This window comes from Caretta caretta, chromosome 1 (assembly GCF_965140235.1).
Source record: "Caretta caretta isolate rCarCar2 chromosome 1, rCarCar1.hap1, whole genome shotgun sequence".
Classification (NCBI taxonomy): domain Eukaryota; kingdom Metazoa; phylum Chordata; order Testudines; family Cheloniidae; genus Caretta; species Caretta caretta.
Genome location: NC_134206.1, coordinates 62,728,356 through 62,750,077, shown reverse-complemented (window position 1 = coordinate 62,750,077; position 21,722 = coordinate 62,728,356). Strand labels below are relative to the sequence as shown.

The 21,722-nt window shown below is 41.1% G+C and overlaps 1 protein-coding gene across 3 annotated transcripts in view; it reads right to left on the bottom strand.

The window, feature by feature from the left end:
• Positions 1–21,722, bottom strand: part of EPSTI1 (epithelial stromal interaction 1) — an 84,003-nt gene that overhangs the window by 16,030 nt on the left and 46,251 nt on the right. For all 3 annotated transcript variants that reach the window (XM_075128677.1, XM_048851160.2, XM_048851151.2), the window contains 2 exons: positions 13,720–13,813; positions 9,212–9,295 (listed from right to left, as the gene is read on the bottom strand). In XM_075128677.1, coding sequence (XP_074984778.1) covers positions 9,212–9,295; positions 13,720–13,813 — 178 coding nt within the window. The remainder of the gene's footprint in view (positions 1–9,211; positions 9,296–13,719; positions 13,814–21,722) is intronic.

The window sequence follows — 21,722 nt, the reverse complement described above, 5'->3', positions numbered from 1 at the left end:
GCCTTCCACTGGACAGAAGCGCGTGCACCCTCTTGCAAAAGAAGCTGGGGGTTCTGACAGCTAAACTCAGATCTAGGTGGATCTACCAGAGGCAGGTGTCATCCAGATGGAAGGTCTTTACCTCCACCCTTTGTGGTGGTTCCAAAGACCACTGCTGCCTCCTGATGCAAGTCTGCAGTGATATGTGACACTATGCCATGAAGGAGGAAGCAAGCTTTGGAGGGCCCTGCAGCCCTGCCTCAGCCCCACCCTCTCCCACTGAATGGCTCTGCCTTCCCGCTGACCAACTGTGGAGGAGCTTCCAAATGGTTTATCAGCCATGGGAGGGTGCCATAGAGCATGCTCTCCTCCCTTCTGTCCCTCCCTTTGCCCTGATCCACGGGTTTTGCTTCTCTTCTGCTTGCAGAAGTGGAGGGGAGAACAGGACCCTTTACAACATAGCTCTAAGTTTTGAAACTACCTCTGTCCAGTGTTACTGGGACAGAGTTTGGGGGAATTTTATTTATGTACATTTCTTTGTTACTTAATTGCACACTTATTTTTGGAGCCACATTTATGCTGTTTTCCATAGAAGTGGCCTTGCTGAGCCTTTCTGAAGTCAGGCCTCTTGTTATTAAGAATACCTGGCTTTAAGAGAATCCATAGTGACTGCTTTACACTATGTAAATATGCTCATTCAGTTTATTTTTATCTTGCTGTATTGTCTGTGGATACTTGTTTATATCAAATTGAATATCGTTCTAGAGCTGGATCCTGCTACCCTTAAAAGTAATCCTAAATTATGCGAACTACTGCCAGTTATGTCAGAGGGGCTGTTCCCATGAGTATGGCTTACTCAGAAAAGGGTTGCATAATTGATTTTTTTTTAAATGTAGCATTTAAAGTGTTACTCAAACACATGTGAGGAAATTCCGACCAAGACAGCATTAAATTTATGCAGAACTGGTGATGCAGGATGGTTTGAACAGTCTGAAGATGTTCTGGGAGTTCCAGATCCTTTCAGGACCTATGCGGTCGTATATTTTGGTGCCCACGTAGCTAGAATAGAAAAGGGATGCAGTACAGCCATAGTAAGATGATGTGTAGACTCACTATCTTCCCTTCCAGCATCACACTGTGGTGCTGTACTGGGCCCCAAGGTTTCCTGACAGCTATCCCTATATCTCCTTGTCACCTAAGTATCCCCTTTGGTGTTTATCAGCTCCTGGAACACGGGACTGAGCCTCTGGAGACCTACCATATGGACTAAAACAACCACCACTGCAGAGCCTCCAGACACCACTTCCCAGTCTGCTTAGAGTTCGGAGTGGGGGCGGAATAGACTGGAAATGCCTGCAAATGCCAACTGGGAGCTTCTGACAGGGTGATTTATCGACAGTTTGCTGGGCCAATGAGAAGCCAGGACAGCCCAGAAGGGACAGACTGACTCAGAGACAGACTAGTGTCTCCAGAGGACAAGGAATTTTCACTTTTGGAGCCTTTGAGTTTGGAGCCGAGAGATAAAATAGCCTAGGGAGTCACGGCTCATCTCCCAGTCCCCACAAAGGGAGACATTGAACTTCTGCAGGATCTAACGTGCACTGGGCAGTTCCAACATTGCTGAGGTGAGTGTCCAGGAAGAGAACCAATCCAGCTCCATCTACTAAGAACCATCGAAGACCTCCACAGGATGCTAGCCAGGGGGCCAGCTGAGGACCCTTTCCCAATCAGCAGTGAAAATACTGTAGGAGAACCCCTTTTGTTTTCTTTAAGCTAGCCAACATTTGAAGCACTGCTACACCCAGCTCTGGACTCACACTCTTTCCACCTAGCTGGAAAGGTGCCAGGGAAGGAGCTGGGGATGTGGTACAGTTGTGAATGGTTGTATTAATGTTTTAGCATTTATTGGTTAACCTTATCACTTTCTTTCTTTAGAGCTTCTGTTTCCTGTCCCCAATAAAGCCCCCCTTTATTATACTGTTATTTTGGGATGTAGCATTTCATTTGTTGGTGTTTGTATTATTGTCATTTGTTTCTTGTGCACTGGGTCATACTCCTTATTAAGGAGTAGTTGTATTAGTTATTTTCCCAAGGGACAGCACCCTAGTGTCCTGAGCACATAAGAGTCACCTTGGGTGGAGGCACCAGGCATTGCAACAGAGAACCCAGGACCCAACCCATATGAGGACTGGGGAGAAGCCACTATGACTAGCTAATACCAGCTGCAGTTGTTGGAAGGAAGCACACAATGGGTGACCATTGTTGTTCCTACTTCCTTGCATTTTACACCTTTTAAGGTTACAATGGTGTGGCCCCATGGTTTTGTTTATAAATCAGTGTAGTGAGCTGGGCCATGCCATGCATGTTTAATCGTTTAGCTCTGATTCATGCAACACCAAGTATCAGCCAGGTGTCCTGGTGATTGCTAATGCTAACCAAAGGAACATTAGTTCCATGTAACTTGTTCTGAAGTGGCTGGGTCAGTACCTTTCCATGTTATGCAACATGCCATCTCTGCCAGCTGAATTACTGATAAGCTAGGGATCTCACGCCATTACAGGTACAGTCAACAGGAACTGAAACTACCAACTTTTGCCACTGAAAGGGGTCCCAAGGGAAAATGGACCTATCCTGCATATTTGCCATAGTAATGGAACACCAATAAAGGTGGAATGTGAATTAAAGTGATGAATTTTATAGAAAGGTTCAGTAACTAAAAATGAACTACAGAATTAAATAAATACCAATTTAAGTTGAACATTAATAAAAGCTTTGCAGTAAATATAATCAAATCAATAACTGGATAATGTGTTGTGTATCACTGTTTGTCTAGCCCTAAAAGAAAATCAAGATTAAGAAATAAAAAAGCCAAGCTTCATTTTCACTTTTAAAATAACTGTTCAACCTGAAAATTAAAATCCAGTATCTGATTTTCTAATGTTTGACTTTTAATGGCATTCATTAGATTTCTGCAATAGCTGTACCTTCTGAAATATACTGCAAGTACGTAATACTGTGTTCAAAGTGCCCTAGAAAACATTTTAAATCTAGCAATATATATTAAAACCTATTTCCCCCAAAAAATTAACTGACAAAAACCTATAAATTTAATAGCTATATTGCACTAGAAGGTGCACACAAAAACAGAATTTACAATTACATTAATAAAATATTAGCTTGAAGTGGAAGTGAGTTAACATAAATCTGAGGGACAATTATTAGAGCTTTTAAAATATGTGCACTTTAGAGTAGGTTTACAAATACCTACTGGACAGATTAACGTACTAATAGCAGCTATTGAGGCAAGGAGTACTTTGGTACTATGTATTAAAACAAACATTTTGCACTCAGCCCATACTCTCTCTCTGTGTGTGTGAGTGTGTGTGAGTGAGAGAGAACAGTAAAAAGCATAAAAATCAGAAATTTAGTTAAAGAGAGATTTACCTTAGATGTGACTGTGGCCCCAACTCTGCAATGACCTCCACACCGGGATGCCCTGGGCCAAGCTCTATGAAGGGTTGGGGCCTATGCTAGTTTTAAATGAAAAACTATTTCTTTATGGCACAGTGTACAATGCCATAGTTATTTATAACATACATACACATAGCATTTGAAATTTCATAACGGTTTTATTTAGGAGAAAAAATATTTGTTGGTAACTGGACGTAAGAGAAAAGGTGCATGCTATGATGGGAAACAAAAGCTACATACATTTCTTTTATTAAATGAAGGCATATTTCTTGAAGGACCCGTATGTCCAATTACTGTAACAGAAGGAGTGTATATAAGAGGCAGTGATAGGATTTAATGTTTAGAAAAGAAACTGGAAGTCAGTAGACCAGTGGTTCCCAGACTCGTTCCACGGCTTGTGCAGGGAAAGCCCCTGGCGGGCCGGGCCGGTTTGCTTACCTACTGCGTCCACAGGTTTGGCCGATCACAGCTTCCAGTGGCCGTGGTTCATTGCTCCAGGCCACTGGGAGCTGCTGGAAGTGGCAGCCGCTACGTCCCTCAGCCCGCGCTGCTTCCAGTGGCTCCCATTCTAAGCCTACATTTCCATCATTCTATGATTTTAAGACTTGGTTCTAAACACAACTGAGGGGAGACTGTGTGTGAAGAATTAGTTCTCTATTCAGAATCGCCTTCAGAATGGCCCCATGTTAGTGAGAACTTCTGTGTAAAGGAGAGGGAAAAAAATTATAACCTTTCATAACTGTTGTTCCTCGAGATGTGTTGCACATGTCCATTCCAGTCTTGGTGTGCATGCACCCCATTTACACAGTCACCATAAATTTTTCTCTCAGTAGTTCCCGCTGGGGTAGCTTGAGCGCCCTCTGCTGCCGCATGCTGGCAGTGCCAATACAAAGGGCCCAACTGACGCCAAGTCCCCTCAGTTCCTTCTTTCCAGAAAGCTCCAATGTACAGGGGTAGGCGGGCGGGTCATGGAATGGACATGTGCAACACATCTCGAAGAACAACTGTTATGGAAGGTTAGTAACCATTTTTTCTTCAAGTGATTGCACATGTGCATTCCACTCGTGGTGACTCCAAGACGGTAATATAGGTGGACGGATCGGCGCTCAGATAATGGCCTCATTGAGAGGTAGGACCACTCTGGAAGGACCTACTGGGGTGTAAGGATTCTTTTACTTCCTCCACCTGTATGCCCAGGCTTCAGGCAACCCTCTAATATTTCGTGGAGTCATAAGGGAGAGGCAAAACACACAATGCTGAGACTGCCTCATCAGGGGAAGGGGGGTCCTGCTGAGCCGGGTCTTGATATCAGTACCAGAGTCAGAAACCTGTGCTTCCTGGTGGGTAGGTGCTGCACATCTCTCTGAGGCCACTGAACAGGAGTGCCCAGAATATGGGGGAAAACCCCCACTAATTCCAAAAAGGCCACTGCACAGGCATAGGCCCCCAGTGAGCTCCGTGGCCAACCACTTGATGGTACTTCTGTGGTAGGGTAATGGTATCTCGAGGAGGGGTGGCTCCAAGAGCAGATGTAGTAGGACCCAATCTCTGATTTGGAGGAAGTCTACCCTCCTTCCCCTGATCATGGAGGTGCAGTTCCAGACAGTGCCAGTGACCAGTGCAGAGGTGAAGAGTTATGCAGAGTTGTGCAAAGCATTGCAGGTTTTCCCTTTGATGGTACCAAAGGAAGAGCCATCAGAGGTGCATTTTTAATTAAGTAAATACTATTTGGAATTGTATGATCATGGGAGACTAGCTTCCCATATATAGATTGGAGAACAAGTGCTACTAAAAATGGTAGGGCCCAGATTTTCCTGGATAACGGATTCCTTCACCAAACAGTCACCAAGAACCAAGAAGAAGTGATGCCATTTTAGATTTAGGATTGGTGAGTAGTGAGGACCTCACATAAGAACTGGTTGTAGGGGACAACCTTGGTTTAAATAATCATAAGCTAACTCAGTTTAAAAAAAACCGATCTGCAACTTGATTCCTTGATTTCAAAAGGGAAAACTAAAAAATAGGGAATTAGTTAGGGAAGTGGACTGGACTGAAGAATTCAAGGATCTGAATGTGGAGGCAACTTGGAATTACTTCAAGTCAAAGTTGCAGAAGCTATCTGAACCCTGCATCCCAAACAAGGAGGAAAAATTCATAGGGAAGTGTTGCAGACCAAACTGGATGAACAAGCATCTCAAACAGATTATTAAGAGAAAGCAGAATGCCTACAAGGAATTGAAGATGGGATGGATCAGCAAGGAAAGCTACCTCTTAGCGGTCAGAAAGTGTCGGGATAAAGTGAGAACTGCCAAAAGCCAAGCAGAGCTGGACCTTGCAAAGGAAATTAAAACCAGTAGCAAAAGGTACTGTAGCCATAGATATAAAAAGAAAAGCAGGAAAGAAACAGTTAAGCTAAACACTGAAGATGGGGTAGAGATCAAGGATAATCTAGGCATGACCCAACACCTAAACAAATACTTTGTTTTTAATAAGGGTAATGAGGAGATTAGGGGAGTGGCAGGGTGGTTAATGGAAATGAGGATATGGAAGTAGGAATTATCATACACAAGGCAGAAGTCGAACTCCAATAGCTTAATGGTACCAAATTTTATAGGGCCGGATAATCTCCATCCCGGAATATTAAAGGCACTGGCATATGGAATTGCAAGACCAATAGCAAGAATTTTCAATGAACATCTAAACTCTGAGATCATACCCTATGCCTGCAGAATTGCTAATATACTATCTATTTTTAAGAAAAATAAAAAAAAGTGACCCGGGAAACTACAGGCCTGTTAGTTTGACCTCAATTGTATGCAAGGTCTCGGAACAAATTTTGAAAGAGAAAGTAGTTAAGGACAGAGGTAAATGGCAATTGGGACAAAATAGAAAAGTTTTACAAAAGGTAGATCGTGCCAGACCAACCTGATAATTTTTCTTGAGAAGGTAACTGATTTATTAGACAAAGGAAACACAGTAGATCTAATCTACCTGGATTTCAGTAAGGCACTGGATAAAGTTCGAAATGGGAAATTATTAGTTAAAGTGGAAAAGATGGGGATTAATATGAGAATTGAAAGGTGGATAAGGAACTGGTTCAAGAGGAGACTACAACGGGTCATACTGAAAGGTTAACTGTCAGACTGCAGGGAGCTTACTAGTGGAGTTCCTCAGGGACTGGTCCCTCTTGGGACCAATCTTAAATAAGATTTTCAATGACCTTGGCATAAAGTGGGAATGTACTAATAAAATTTGTGGATGACACAAAGTTGGGAGGTATTGCCAATATGGAGGAGGATCAGAATATTATATGAGAAGATTTCAATGACCTCAAAAACTGGAGTAATAAGGAAATGGGATGAAATTTAATAGAACAAGAATTTTTGCTATGAGGATTTATCAGTTGGAAATGAGAGGAGGAGAAAGACCTGGATGTATTGATTAATCACAAGATGACTATGAGCCACCAATGTGATGTGACTGTGAAAAAGGCTAATGCAGTCCTAGGATGCATCAGGTGAGGTATTTCCAGTAGAGACAGGGAAGCATTAGTACCATTATACAAGGCACTAGTAAGACCTCACCTGGAATACTGCGTGCAATTCTGGTCTCCCATGTTTAAGAAAGATGAATTCAAACTGGGACAGGTGCAGAGAACAGCTACTAAAACGATCCAAGGAATGAGTCTCCTCTCATAAGGTAGGTTTTCCAAAAAGCTTGGCTTGTTTAGCCCTACCAAACGAAGGCTGAGGGGAGACATGGTTGCTCTCTATAAATACATCAGAGGGATAAATATCAGGCAGGGAGAGGAGTTATTTAAGTTAAGCGCTAATGTGGACACAAGAACAAATGGATATAAACTGGCCATCAACAAGTTTAGGCTTAAAATTAGACAAAGGTTTCTAACCATCAGAGGAGTGAGGTTCTGGCACAGCCTTCAGAGGGGAGCAGTTGGGGGAAAAAACCTAACTGGCTTCAAGACTGAGCTTAAGTTTATGGAAGGGATGGTATGATAGGACTGCCTACAATGGCATTTGGCCCATGTGAGGCTGCTAGTAGCAAATATCTCCAACAGCAGAAGACGGGACACTAGATCCGAGTTACTTCAGATAATTCTTTTCCAGGTGTCTGGCTGGTGGGTCTTGCCCACATGCTCAGGCTCCAACTGATCGCCATATTTGGAGTCAGGAAGGAGTTTTCCCCTGGGTCACACTGGCAAAGACTCTGGGTCGGGGTGGGAGGTGTTCACCTTTCTCTGCAGCATGGTGCACAGGTCACTTGCAAGTTTAAATTAGAGTAAATGGTGGACTGTCTATAACTTGAAGTCTTTTAACCATGATTTGAGGACTTTAGTAACTCAGCCAGAGGTTAGGGGTCTATTACAGGAGTGGGGGTGGGGGAAAGGTATTGTGGCCTGCAACATGCAGAAAGTCAGACTAGATGATCACAATGGTCCCTTCTGGCCTTAAAGTCTATGAGTCTACATGGGGCTCGCGCAGTGCTGAGCACTGTGGCGATCCTGCTGGCTCCCCTATGTCTGCGAGCACCGATAGGACTGACTCTTGAAATGCTGGCGATACCGGCTCTGTCAGTGTTAGAAGCTCCCTGACAGCCACAAATGCCTCTGGCATGGTCGGTACCAAGACAGTGTTGGTACAGAGTGGTACCACAGATGTGGAAGGTGCTCCTTCTGGTTCCGGACTTGACAGTGCCGAAGTCTACGGGTCTGGCTTTTGCGGTGCTGAAGCAAAGGAATGCTTGGGCTTAGACCGCACTTGACTCTGATCCACGTGCCTAACAGACTTCGATGCCGAGGAATCACCCCCTTTTAGCTGTCTGCTTCTTATGTTTTTTCTTAGGTACTGGGGATGGTGAGCAGTACAACAGGAGGCACAAAATCCAAATGTAACAGCTCTGAGGCACTTGGTCCGGACTCAGAGTCTGACTGACCTGGCTCAGATGGAAGTCTCAAGGCCACCTCCATGAGTAGAAACTTTAGTCTGGTGATAATCTTTGTGCGTGCAAGGCTTAAGGTCTCTGAAAATTTGGCGATGCTCCCCTGTATGAGCTTCCACCAAACACTTTAAGCAACTTGAGAGTGAGTGGCTCAGGGTCATAACCTTATTGCAGGCAATGTATAGCTTGACCAAGGCATCCCTCGGCACCAGGAACTGACCAAAACCCTCAGATGGGGTGAAACCTACCCGACTGTACTAAAACACTAATAACCAGAATAACGCTAAACTATTTACAATAGAGTACAAAAGTACACAGTCCACTGAGAACACTTTCAAAAGCAAGATGAGCCATTCCAGTGACCATTACGGGTAATAAGAAGAAACTGAGGGGGCTCAGGTTTACCTAGGCCCTTTATACAGCAGCAGAAGGCGCTCAAGCCACCCTAACGGGTACCACTGAGGGGGAAATTTCTAGCAACTGTGTGCACACCAAGAGCGGAATGCAAATTAGGCTCCTTAGAATACTAAACTGGGCACCATCAGCTAAAAGGTGTTATGCAGTTTAAATGCAGGGGAAAAGCTAACTAATAGTTCAGAGCCAACTAGCTGTAAGCTTTGTAGATGCTTCAAACCATATCTGAACTTTGCAGCTTTGCCTATTTGACTGCCTCAAATTGGTCTGAAGTACTTTTCCTGAGGAGAGCCGGTGCTCATATGCCACAGTAATGAGTATGTTTTTTTAAACTGGTTACACAGCACAGTACATAAACATTATACACAAACTGTTAACATATTATAATTACCTTCCTCCGTTGTTCTGCCTTCATTTCCTGTAGTCTTCTGTTTTCATCCTCCTGGAGGCTTTGCTTATAAGTGTGGCTTCTAGTCTATTGCACAACAGAGCATAAAAACAATATATTGACAGAAGATCCCACTCTCAATCTTTATAAAATCAAATAACATAAAACTAGTTGGAGATTTCTGATTACTTAGGGATAGATTCATCTAAGTTTAAAAACCAGACATGAGGCTCTTTTGCGAAAAATCCACCATTTCCAAGTTAGTTTATATACACCTTTCTTAATACAACTGCTAGGGTGGTTTGTTCTCCAGAAAGACCCTGCCTGCAGTGTTCTATGGTTCAGACACCTCTGGGGGATTTGTTTGAATGGGAAAAGTCTATGAACTAGATCTGAAATCATTAACAAGTGGCCTGATTCTGCAACCCTTACTTATGAGTGAGGATGCATGTTTGCTTGTCATTTGCAGTTATTGGGGGTGTCATAAATATAAAGGGAAGGGAAAACACCTTTAAAAACCTTCCTGGCCAGAGAAAAAACCCTTTCACCTGTAAAGGGTTAAGAAGCTAGGATAACCTCGCTGGCACCTGACCAAAATGACCAATGAGGAGACAAGATACTTTCAAAAGCTGGGGGGGAGGGAGAAACCAAGCCTCTCTCTCTGTCTGTGTGATGCTTTTGCCAGGGACAGAACAGGAATGGAGTCTTAGAACTTAGTAAGTAATCTAGCTAGATATGCATTAGATTCTGATTCCTTTAAATGGCTGAGAAAATAAGCTGTGCTGAATGGAATGTAGATTCCTGTTTTTGTGTCTTTTTGTAACTTAAGGTTTTGCCTAGAGGGATTCTCTATGTTTTGAATCTGATTACCCTGTAAGGTATTTACCATCCTGATTTTACAGAGGTGATTCTTTTTACTTTTTCTTCTATTAAAATTCTTCTTTTAAGAATCTGAATGCTTTTTTCATTGTTCTTAAGATCCAAGGGTTTGGGTCTGTGTTCACCTATGCAAATTGGTGAGGATTTTTATCAAACCTTCCCCAGAAAAGGGGGTGTAATGTTTGGGAGGATTTTGGGGGGAAAGACATTTCCAAACGGGCTCTTTCCCAATTATCCCTGTTAGACATTTGGTGGTGGCAGCGAAAGTCCAAGAGCAAAAAGGTAAAATAGTTTGTACCTTGGGGAAGTTTTAACCTAAGCTGGTAAAAGTAAGCTTAGGAGGTTTTCATGCAGGTCCCCACATCTGTACCTGAGAGTTCAGAGTGGAGAAGGAACCTTGATGGGGTGGGATGTACTACTCTTACCTTGAGAAAGGACTGTACCTTCCTTTGTGCGTATATCATACTTAGCACATTAATAATGTTAAAACTCACTCAGTTTAGTACAAAAAGTTGTGGTGGCCATCATGGAACTTTACTTCAATAAAGGCTTTGATATAATTCTACACAAGATTCTCAAAGGAATTTGATAAATGTGAACCAAATGAAGCTACTGAATGATGGGTACATAGTTTGCTATAAAGGCTGAATGGAGACAGCAATTATTAATGGTTCAGTCTCAAGCTGGAGGAGCTGTTAGATGTGTCCAGGGAGATTCATTCTAGGTCCAATATTATTTATTACTTTCAGTAATGACTTGAGCAGTTGTGTGGAGAATATATTAATCAAGTTGGAGAACAATAAAAATCTAGACAGGATTGTTAACACTTTGGAAGACTGGATTAAAATGGATTATGATCTTAATTGATTAAATGTGAGGGGGGAGGAAGAGAAGCCACCAATAAAAAGAGGACAGTCCCTAAAAAGAAACTGAATTTGTCTACTTCCAGTAGGAAGGGATAAATATACACAAATATCACTGGGTACACTAGATAGTAGCACCACAGAAAGGCTCTGGGGAATTTAAACTGTTTTTAGTAAGAACTGGATGTCCTTTTCTAGTACATGCAACCACTGAGAATCTTAACTTAATGTTAAAAATTAGAATTTAGAGTGACAAATTTTACCTAACCCTTTTCCCAGAAAAAAAAGATACAAATTTGGCAACATGGAAACATTTGGGGAATTTGTGTCAGTTTTGCTGAATTGTTCTTGTAACAAATTCCAAAAAGGTCAAAATGTTTTGATTCTAAAGGACTTCTTGTTTTGAAATTTTTCAAATTTCATTTAAAAGAATGTTAATCACTCAAAAATTACATCCACATTGAACAAAACATTTCATTTGACCTGAAATGAATATTTTTCATATTTGGAATGGCTAGTGAACTGAAGGTCAGTTATTTTGTCCATTTGTATTAAACGTGTCTTTAATAGATTTCTTATATTTTAGAAGACAGACAGAACCACAATTTTTGGCAGGTGAAACAGACTAGTTCAAAACACCACATCAAATTAGCACAATTCAAGTATAACATTTCCCCATTGCTATTATCTCTTAGTGCTCAAGTGGTTTTATACCAAGTGATACTCCATTGCTTATGTGTTAGAGCCCCCTTAATGGGACACTACAGGTGCTAGTTTACCTGTAGACTGGTTCCACTAGCCTGAGCAGACCTTTTACAAATACAAGGCCATAGAATCATCCTAGCAAAAACAACATATGCTATACTGGCTTGTGTTAATAATAGTATCACATGCACAAACAGCAAGGTAATTCATCTTCTTCACTTGGGCACTGATTAAGCCAGAGTTGAGAGGCAACACACACATTTCTTGCATTATATGTTTACCCCCCCCCCCCAACAAATTGCAGCAAGTAACAGACATAAAACAGATTGGAATATAAGGCATAAAACTGAAACAGCTTTAGAGTTAGGGGCTCCAGCCATGGATCTGTACCTACTCCACCTCTCCCTAGCCTAGGGCCATCACACTACACTAATGTTTCTGAAATCAGTACCAGTCCTGGGGATGTTTTCAGCTTGAGTACATCCCACTGAAATTTGTAGGACTAGTTCTGCCTCAGATAAATCCACTAGGCCCAGGTCTCATTGTTCAGCTCTCGTGTGGTGACAGGTGGGGAGGCGAGCATGGCTTTACTTCATCTTTCTGCCTCTCATAGTCTTTGCCATTTCAGTGGCCTGCTTGGCCCCTAACGTAAGTTAGAGCAGCCCTGAAGGTGGCCTTCCAAAGGATGCTGCATCAGCTGAGAACAGCCAGAGCATACTGTACTCCAGCCACGTCCCTCCCTTTACCTGCACACCTTGTGTGTTGGTGGCTGCACAAGGGGCACTAGAAACTCATTCCTCCAGCTCTGTGCCAAGGAGGGAACCTCCCCTACAGCTGAAACCCTAAAGGCTGTTTCCACCCATTCTAAGACTCTTATGCTTATGGTGAAGGTAAAGGAAGCCACTGGAAACTGGTCCCAAAGACTCAAAAAACAAAAACAAAACACACTAAACTAAAAGTAGTACACCCACACCACCCTCTCTGTTCATGGTGTTAAGGGACAGGGAAAGAGACTGAAGCAAGGCCTATGAGAAAATGCTGAGGTCTGAACATATTCTCTCTACATCAAGGTTTCTCAACCTGTGAGGCTCCAGTGTATTTCCAGAAAGGCTGAAGCAAGACTAAAGCCAAAAGGGAGAGGAATTCTTTTTTTCTTCTTAGTAGCTGACACTTAAGATTCAGCAGACACTAAAGCCTCTATGGCATATGAGCTAGTCAATAAAGGTTTCCAAGCTTTGCTGACTCCAGGGTATGTAGCAACCAGCTGTAATTTCTTTCTGCACACAGTAGCTGATCTGTTGCTCGTCGCCCCACCTGTAGTCTGGGCATGGCTCTACAACCATTGGCATAATGACTCCCCACAGCACATGCTTCCTGAAGCAGGGCAGCCCAAAGAGCTGAGTATACTTCAGGAATTATTGATTAGACAAACAATGAGGTGGTTTTTCCCTTGTTAAGAATGTAGAAAAAAACAACCCTCAGGAAAGATGTAAAGAGCAGTTATTCTGATTAGTTACTGGTGGCTGATTAGAGTAGTGATATTATGAGATAAGATATCAGATCAGTTCAGAAATGGGACAACCCACCCAAGTTAGTTTTAGAATAATTTTTCTAGGAGATACTGGAGAGTAGACTTTACTCCTATGGCTGGATTTTTAAAATAACTCAGCACCCAGCAGCTTCCATTTATGTATCTAAATGAAATAGCAAGGTTTTCAAAAGGGCTTAGCAACCAGAAGGGTTAGTTGCTCTCAATGGGAACTGCTGGGTGCTGCGCACTTCAGTTAAGGTCAACTTTTTAGGAGATACTGAGCATTTGGGAAAATCTGGCTCTTGAATGATCAGGGATGGATTTATGAATAACGAGGCCAGTCCGCGCAATGCAGGGGAAGGGTTTATGAGGCTGTAGCCATCCTTCCAAAACAAACAATTCCATGATATGCATTGCATTGAGTCTGTGCAGTATGTTAAACTAAATGAAACATTAACATTGTACTGCTGGTAGCACCTCTAGCATTGGTAGAACATTACAGAGGAGGTTTCATATTCCACAGGAGGACTTACCCATGCTGTAGATTCTGGGCTAGGATTAGCCATTTGATAGGAGTTTCTCTTTGGCAAACCCAAGTCCAATCTGTCCAATAGTTCAGTAGTTTTGCTACAGAGAAACCCAAACAGAATTGTTAGTGCTTTCTTGAAATATAAATAAAGCCTACGATTGCATCCCTAGATTCTAACCTAGATTTATTGTGCAAGAACAGAAAAGCACCATAGGTGGAACAAAAGGTTTGAGAGCTAGAAAGAATGAAGTGGAACGTGAAGTGATATGGTGGATAAAGCATTTGTTGGGAGTGATTTGTTTGAAAGAGAAGAAGGACCTATTTCTGTGTTAAAGGGGCCTCTCTCTCTCTCTACCATTTTCAATTCTTATTCTGATACACATTCTATCAGATTTCACCATCAGCAGCATATATTGCTTACCTGAATCCTTCGTTCTAAACCCTCCCACCAGCATCTTAAATGACAGGATTATTTTAAAGTATTTTTCTTCATGCTTAGTACAATGCACCATTACATCAGATTCTTTTGTCTCTCTACTGGGTTAAATAAAATCCAATTTATTAATTCACATCAATTGATTCACATGCTCAGTCATGGTAGCCACGCACAGGCAATATAAAAATGAAGCCAGATTTTGCAGAGGAAAGATCTTCATGGAGGCATTTCCAGACCTCCACCACAAGTTGCCTGGCATACCTGTTATTCAAGTCTCTGCATGCAGGTGTGATTGGGTGGTGAGAACATGTGTGATGATTTGTGGCAATCTATTGAGTTTAACCTTGTGCTGCACTATGATTTTTTTCATAGCTGTGCCTAGACACATTTATAAGCGCATTTTTTTTAAAAAAAACACCTGAAAAAACAGATATGGATTTGGGATACACTGTGGCAGATTATAGTTTCATAAAGAAATATGTGGCAACTTACAGTACAGCCTGCTCTCATAGGTTTTATAGTGTTTAGAAGGAGACCATATGCAAAAGAAGCCCTTCCTCCCACACACAAATTTAAAGCGATAATATGCATTTCTTAGCTTAACTAAGCTTAGAAATGCATATGAAAATTCCACTGGCATCTGTACATTTTCAGGCTTTTGTGCCTAAACATCTGTGCCCAAACGCAACAGACTAGAAATAGTGTAGCTAATATGTAAGACAACTGCAGCATTTTGTGGCCTATTGCATATGGATTATGGCAGCTGCATGCTAGATGGACCACTCAGCCACTTTGTTCCTTACAGACTGAGCCACTTACGAATTTTTTTTTTTAAAAAACGCAAAGAATAGTGCTTATTACTGAGTCCTGCTAATGATAAACAGCACCAGTCACAGCAGTAAGGTCAGGATCTTGCTCTATACTCGTCTGATTCTTCCCTCCACTCCACCCCCCAGATTTGTTTTTCATCTTTAAATGCTGCTGATTTCTTTGTATTACTCTGAAGAGCACACTAGCTTATTTTGACACTGTGTTGAATTACTGGTGTAGTCATTTCAAACCCAAGATGAACTTCAACGTAGTCAAGAGGATTTTAACATAGTAAAGAGGAAAGAGAACCTGGAGAGGCCAAGCAGCATCCAAATAGTGTCATAGCAGGTTTGTTTTTTCTATACTGGTAGTTTCCTATTTTTATTAGTAATTAAAGCTGTGAGCTGAGCTCTCTACTGGTGTAGCTCTTTGGCTTAATTTCAGTTACACCAGCAGAGAATTTGGCCCTGTTTCTCTAGAGTGTTTTACAACTTTAAGAGAGACACTGTAACATCAAAATAATATACGCTATTTTAACAAACCCAACCTGTGATGTTATCTGATTAAATATGACCATGTAGATCATTGTTGCTACCACTGTTATTTAATTGCAAAAAATCTTGTACAAATTATGTCAAGTAAGGTGTCTATGGAAAGGTTATGATTTCCTGAATAGGATTAGGCTATTTGTATGCATGTATCATTTTTGTATTTGAAGTTATGAGTATTGGCTCTGTATCTGTATTTCAAATATGTTTGCTCCTGCGATAACACCCACAAGGTATTTAGCCTACACAACTTGAATAGCCCCTTCAAGATAAGTGGCCCATCAAGGGACACTTAACTCACAATGGACTATGGAAGACGCCCATCTACGCCTGATGGACTTTCATGTGAACAAGTGGTAATGGCCTCTGGTGACTAAGCGAAATCATGCACGGACATGTGACTTGCCCATGTGACTCCAAACACCTTCTTTCTACTTGTAATTTTCCCACTAGCTGTGCTGAGAGCTTTGTTTGAAACAATAGGTTTCCCTCCACATGGCAGAAGCTATAAAAGGCCCTGAAAACACCTCCATTTTGCCTCTTTCCTGCTCAAACCTCTGGACTATGAACTTACACTAATGGGAGCATTCTAACCAAGGGATCGAAGACCTTCCAATGATTTGGACGCAACCAGAGACTTGACTTAAACCAGCAGTTTATTCCATCACTGCTACGAGCCTGAACCAACAACTTTGCAATTGTTGTATGTATTTGATTCCTTTAACCAATTTTAACTCTCACCTTTCTTTCTTTTTATAAATAAACCTTTAGATTTTAGATACTAAAGGATTGGCAACAGCGTGATGCCTGGGTAAGATCTGAGTTGTATATTGGCCTGGGTATGTGGCTAGTCCTTTGGGATCAGAAGAACATTTTATTTGATGAAATTGGTTTTAAATAACCATTCATCTTTAAGTCTAGTGTTTTTGGTGGTTATACAAGGACTGGAATGTCTAGAGGAAACTGCTTTTCTGACTTCTTGTTAGCCAGTGTGATGAAACAGAAGTTTACCTTTGTTGCTGGTTTGGTATATCTTATGGGAGAATAACCACCAGTTTGGGGGTGGGGGTGTCTGCCCTATTTCTCAGGGGTTTGTCCTGAATTTGATATTCTCAGTTGTGACCCATGGAGGCATGGTGACAACCAACCAACCAAAAAAAATGAAAAATCCCCACAAAATTTTTATATTGTTAACAAGCAACACTTTGAAATCTCTTACATCGAATAATCTATAGACAGCAAGAGTGAATTTGACTTATGAATTTGATTACTTCATTTTTACTTCTCAAGCTGGGAGAAATGCCAAAGCTTATCTGATCAACCTCCCTTCATATTTCTAATCAATTTTACTTTCACGATCCCATGCACTTACAGAACACGGCATTTTGGGGTGTTGCTGATATCACAGGAAGGGTGAGTTGTTTTTTAAAAACTGTTTCCACTGGAATAATTTAAAAATTCCTAGAAACTCTTATTGGTTTCAGTCTTTGAAAAGCTTATTTCTACAAAATCTAATAAGTGCTGGTCCCAAGACAGTCCCTTTGGGTGCAATGAAGGAGCTAATGTCAGCTGAAGGAGAGTGTGTCCAGAGCTCATAGTAAATAGATACAAAAGGAAACCATTGTTTAGAGGCTCCTAGTGGGGGGGAAAACCAAAATTAAAAAGACCCATTAGTACAACAATACAGTTGAGATTTAAAAAGTCACACAAATGCCATGGCAACTTCAACTGTGTCACAGTAACCTTAGCTGTACGTGCATTACTGTGTGAGCCTATCCTATATGTAGAGTTATGCTACACAATACACAGGGAACCAAGGTGTGCAGAGACCTGAATGGGACCTCCTTTATGCATAGTTCAGCATCTCAGGAGGCATTAATCTCCCTGCAGAAATGGCACAGACCCAGAGCCAGCCTCCCATGCGTGCAACCATTATAGTGGTGGCAGTCCCAGAGCTCCCACTGAGATGGTACACTTCCATACTAGTAGCTTCTAACCCAAGGCTGTGGCTTTAAGCCACAGTCAAGGTCACAATCCTCAGCATAAGTGTATAGAAAATAAAATACCTTTTAAAAGAAACTCAGCTGAGCTGCTTTTAAATAAGTAAGTGTTAGAAAGAAATTCAAGATCACATGCAGCAACACAGAATTCTGTGTAACTGTAACTCAAGTCACAGAAGTGCAATGCCTTTGTATTTGCACAGTATATGCTATCATATTACCCAGTGCTGTGTGCTCAAAATGAAAGTTCCTACTGCAAGACACAACACAAGCATGCATGCTTGCTGCAGGCCCTAACTGTCAGATTCCTCATCTTCAAACTGTACAAAGAGTAATTTTAAATATTCTATGTAATTTTTAAAAACTAATAAAAACCCCTAGATTTCTAGTCAGAAGAGGGATTATAGAAAGCAGCGTAATAAAGTCCATTGAATTTTCAGCATACTATTGGTACTCCCAACAAAATCATGATCTATAAGAGATTTAGGCCCCAGTCTTACAACTGGATCAACACTGGCAGACCTCTAAACTCTGATCTGACTGCAGTATCACCTAAAATTTCTAATAATCATTGTAATGGAATGTTAAACTGTATTATATTGTTCAGACACTGGGTGGTAGTGTGTAAAAATACCTTATTTAAGCTTACCTCAGCCATACCTTGCAGAACATTAAAGGATCTTATGATAAACATATCTGGTGTGTACAAGCAAGCTCTGTAGCCAGTCCATATCTGGTACAGAAGCACATGACATGGTGTCAGGAGTAAACTAAGAACAGAAACAAAAGAAAAATAGCAACAATGCAGAGGTAGCAGAGATGTAGGATCTCATTAACATGCCACTCTTCCGTGCTCCAGACAACTTCAACTTTGACAAACCCCAGAATGGACAGACTGGAAACATTTTTCAAGATTTTACATTGCTACCAAGTCTCACAAAGAAACTAGAAATATACAGATATCTTCTTTAATTTATATTATGGGGAAGCTGGCAGACCAGATCTTTAATTCCTTTGACTTTAATGAAGACCGCCACAAAGATGACTAGGAAAGAGTTCTGGCTATTTCTGGTGCATATTTTATACCTCAGAAATGTGGTTTATGAAGGACCATGTTTTCGCCTCAGAATTCAAGAACCAGGGGAAAATGTTGAATGTTTTATAAGAACTCTGCATACATTGCCTGAAAACTGATTTTGGAAATGCAAACCATGAAAATATAAGACTTGATGGTTACTGGGTTTACAGATAAAAACCTTTCACAACAGCTACAATTGAAGAGAGATACGACCTTATTACCGGCTATACAGATAGCCAAGCACTCAGAATTAATCAAGCAACAGAACAAAAGGCAGGATGCAACTTGAAAAACCTGATACTGGCTTAGAAGTTATAAACAGACACTTGCATGTGAAAAGTTACTGTAATAAAACCCCTGAGGCAAGGAGAGAACTCCCAGACTAAGAGGGACAAATTCCAGTCTAAGTGCAAAAGGTATGGAAAAAGTCATATCCCAAAAGAGGACGCATGTCCAACTAGAGGCGCATGATATAATACATGGAAAAAATGTCCATATTTCGTGCCTTTGTTTGCCTCACCATAATGGTCAGGAAGTTGACTCATATTACAAACAATCAAGAGCCACTGTTTCTGGGATCAATCACGTATGACGACAGAGCTTGCCTGGAGAGTGAAATTGAATATTCATAGCAAGACTGTTGACTCTAAAAGTGACAGGGGAGCTGGTGTCACAGTCATCTCAGAAGGGACGTACAGTCACTTTCAAGCCCTCCCAGAGCTTCAGTCACATGACAAAGCTCTAGCTGGTCCTGGAGCTATTCCGAACTGCATGGGCCAGTTCACCACAGAAAACTTACAAAAGACAAAAAGCTATGCATTCAGAGTGCATGTAATCAAAGGCCAATAACCTCCTCAGCTAGAGTGTAGCAGCCATGATGAGACTAGTAACAAAGAAGAAAGAACTCTGTGGAGGATTTGATGATACTGGACTTTTGAAAGGAGATCCAGTGAAAAATCAACTTAAGTGACAATTCTGGATCAGTCAGTGTACACATACTTCTACCAGAGAGATCTTGGAAGAGACTAAATGCAGATTTATGCAAATTCAAAAGACTGGTTGAACTAGTAATTGCGGACTATTTTTCCAGTTATAAAGAAATGAATGTATTCGAAAGACCGAACATCTCAGTGTTATTGAGAAACTGCAGTGCACTTTTGCTCACTTCAGTATTCCAGAACAACTCACGATGGACAGACAATGGATCACAATTCACTGTGGCAGAATTTAAGTTATTCTGAATGAAATGTGATTTTATTCATATTACTAACAGTCCACATTGCCCACAAGTGAATGGAGAAGCTGAGAGAGCTTGTATAGACAGCCAAGAAAACCTTGCAGCTGGAAGATCCATTCCTTGCTTTTCTGAATTGCACATCAACACCAATATCAGCTATTGGATACAGTCCAGCACAACTCTCAATGGGAAGACAATTCAGAACTACTGTTCTTTTCCAAAGCTAGAATCTGTCTCAAAAGGAAAAAAAAGAGTCTATGAACACTTTTACAAGCAAACAGACAACACTTAAAGAGCGGCCAGGTCTAGAACCTAGTGATCAAGATCACGTCAGATTGGATGGAGAAAAAGGATGGCCAAATCCAGCTGTCGTAAAGAAAAAATAATTCAGCGCCCATATTGTATGAGAATGAGACCGAGTGGAGCAGTCAACAGAAACCACTAACATCTACAGTTTGTTCCTCAGAAAGAACAATCAGAGCAAACCCTACAGACAGCAGATGCAGAACAAGATGATGAAGTCTCAAGGATTCCAAACTGACCTCAGCCAGTCATTGCAACTAATGGACAGCCAGAGGACCAAGTTGTTATGCGTTTGGGTCATGTAATTAGAAAACCAGTAAGATTCAGACACACTTAACAGACTGTTCCATACTGAACTTCAAAGACAACATGATAGTGTAAATGGTAGGAATGTAGAAATTAAAGGGGATGAAATGGAATGCTAAACTATTATATTATTCAGCAATTAGGTGGTGCTGTGTGTAAAAATACCTTATTTAAAAGAACCACAGCCATACCAGGCAGAGCATTCAAAGATCATATGATGACCACAGCTGGGGTGTGGGTGTGTGGGTGTGTGCGCGCACACACACAGCTCTATAGCCAGTCAATATCTGGTACAGGAACATGACAATCACAGAGTTCAGTTCTTGCCAATTCCTTTTATTTTATTGTGATTAATCACTTAAATGTCATTGTAGATCCAACAGTTAAAGAGGTGACAACAAAAGACCCAATCTTGAAAAGCCTGTAAGTGCATATTTAACAATTCAGTGTATGAGAAAAGGATGCTGAATTGGGCACCTTGTCTGGTGATAAACTGCCCTGAAAAGCAGTCACAATATTTTTCAGCCTGGGCACAAATTTCCTTACCTGCCCTTTACAAAGATTTTTTTTTTTTTTTAATAAAGTGGGATATTTTACATGCCTATGAAAAAACCTCCATGGACAACACTTTCCAGAGCTATGTTAAAATATTAAAAAACAACCACCCTTCTATTGTATTTTTAATTGTTATTTCTGAATGAAACTAATGGCTATTAATATTGTTTCTTTAATCAGTGGAGAGTAAGCTACCACTATCTATTTTTTAAAAGTTGGTATATTTGTTCTCCACAGTACCTTCACATCCATCACAAATCTGATGCTAGGATTTATTTCTCCCTATGATTTTCAGTAATCTCTACCTTCATTTTTTAAAATCATACCTTTTTATTAACAAAATAAAACAATTTCTGAACTCATTGCCTGCTCAGACTGTGGGATCTCCAGCAATGCAGCTTTATTCCATTATTCTAACAGCACCCCAAGGTGTGCTAGATATCTCCCAGAACAGATAAAATACATGATCCCTGACCAGAGAAGCCTGCATGCCAATTGGAGACATAAAATAACAATGGGGTACCAAGACAGTAGGAATGTCTGGGGAAGAAGAACAAGGGGAACAGCTATCAGATAACATGCCTGCTCTGTCATTTTACAATGCTCACCCTAATCATTCTACAATTTCTCTTCTGGCCCAACTGGAGAGTAGTTAAAGTCCCCCATGAACAGTGTTCTAGATATTTTTTCCTGGCCTGCATGCACATTTCTTATCTGGCCTTTACCATGTAATA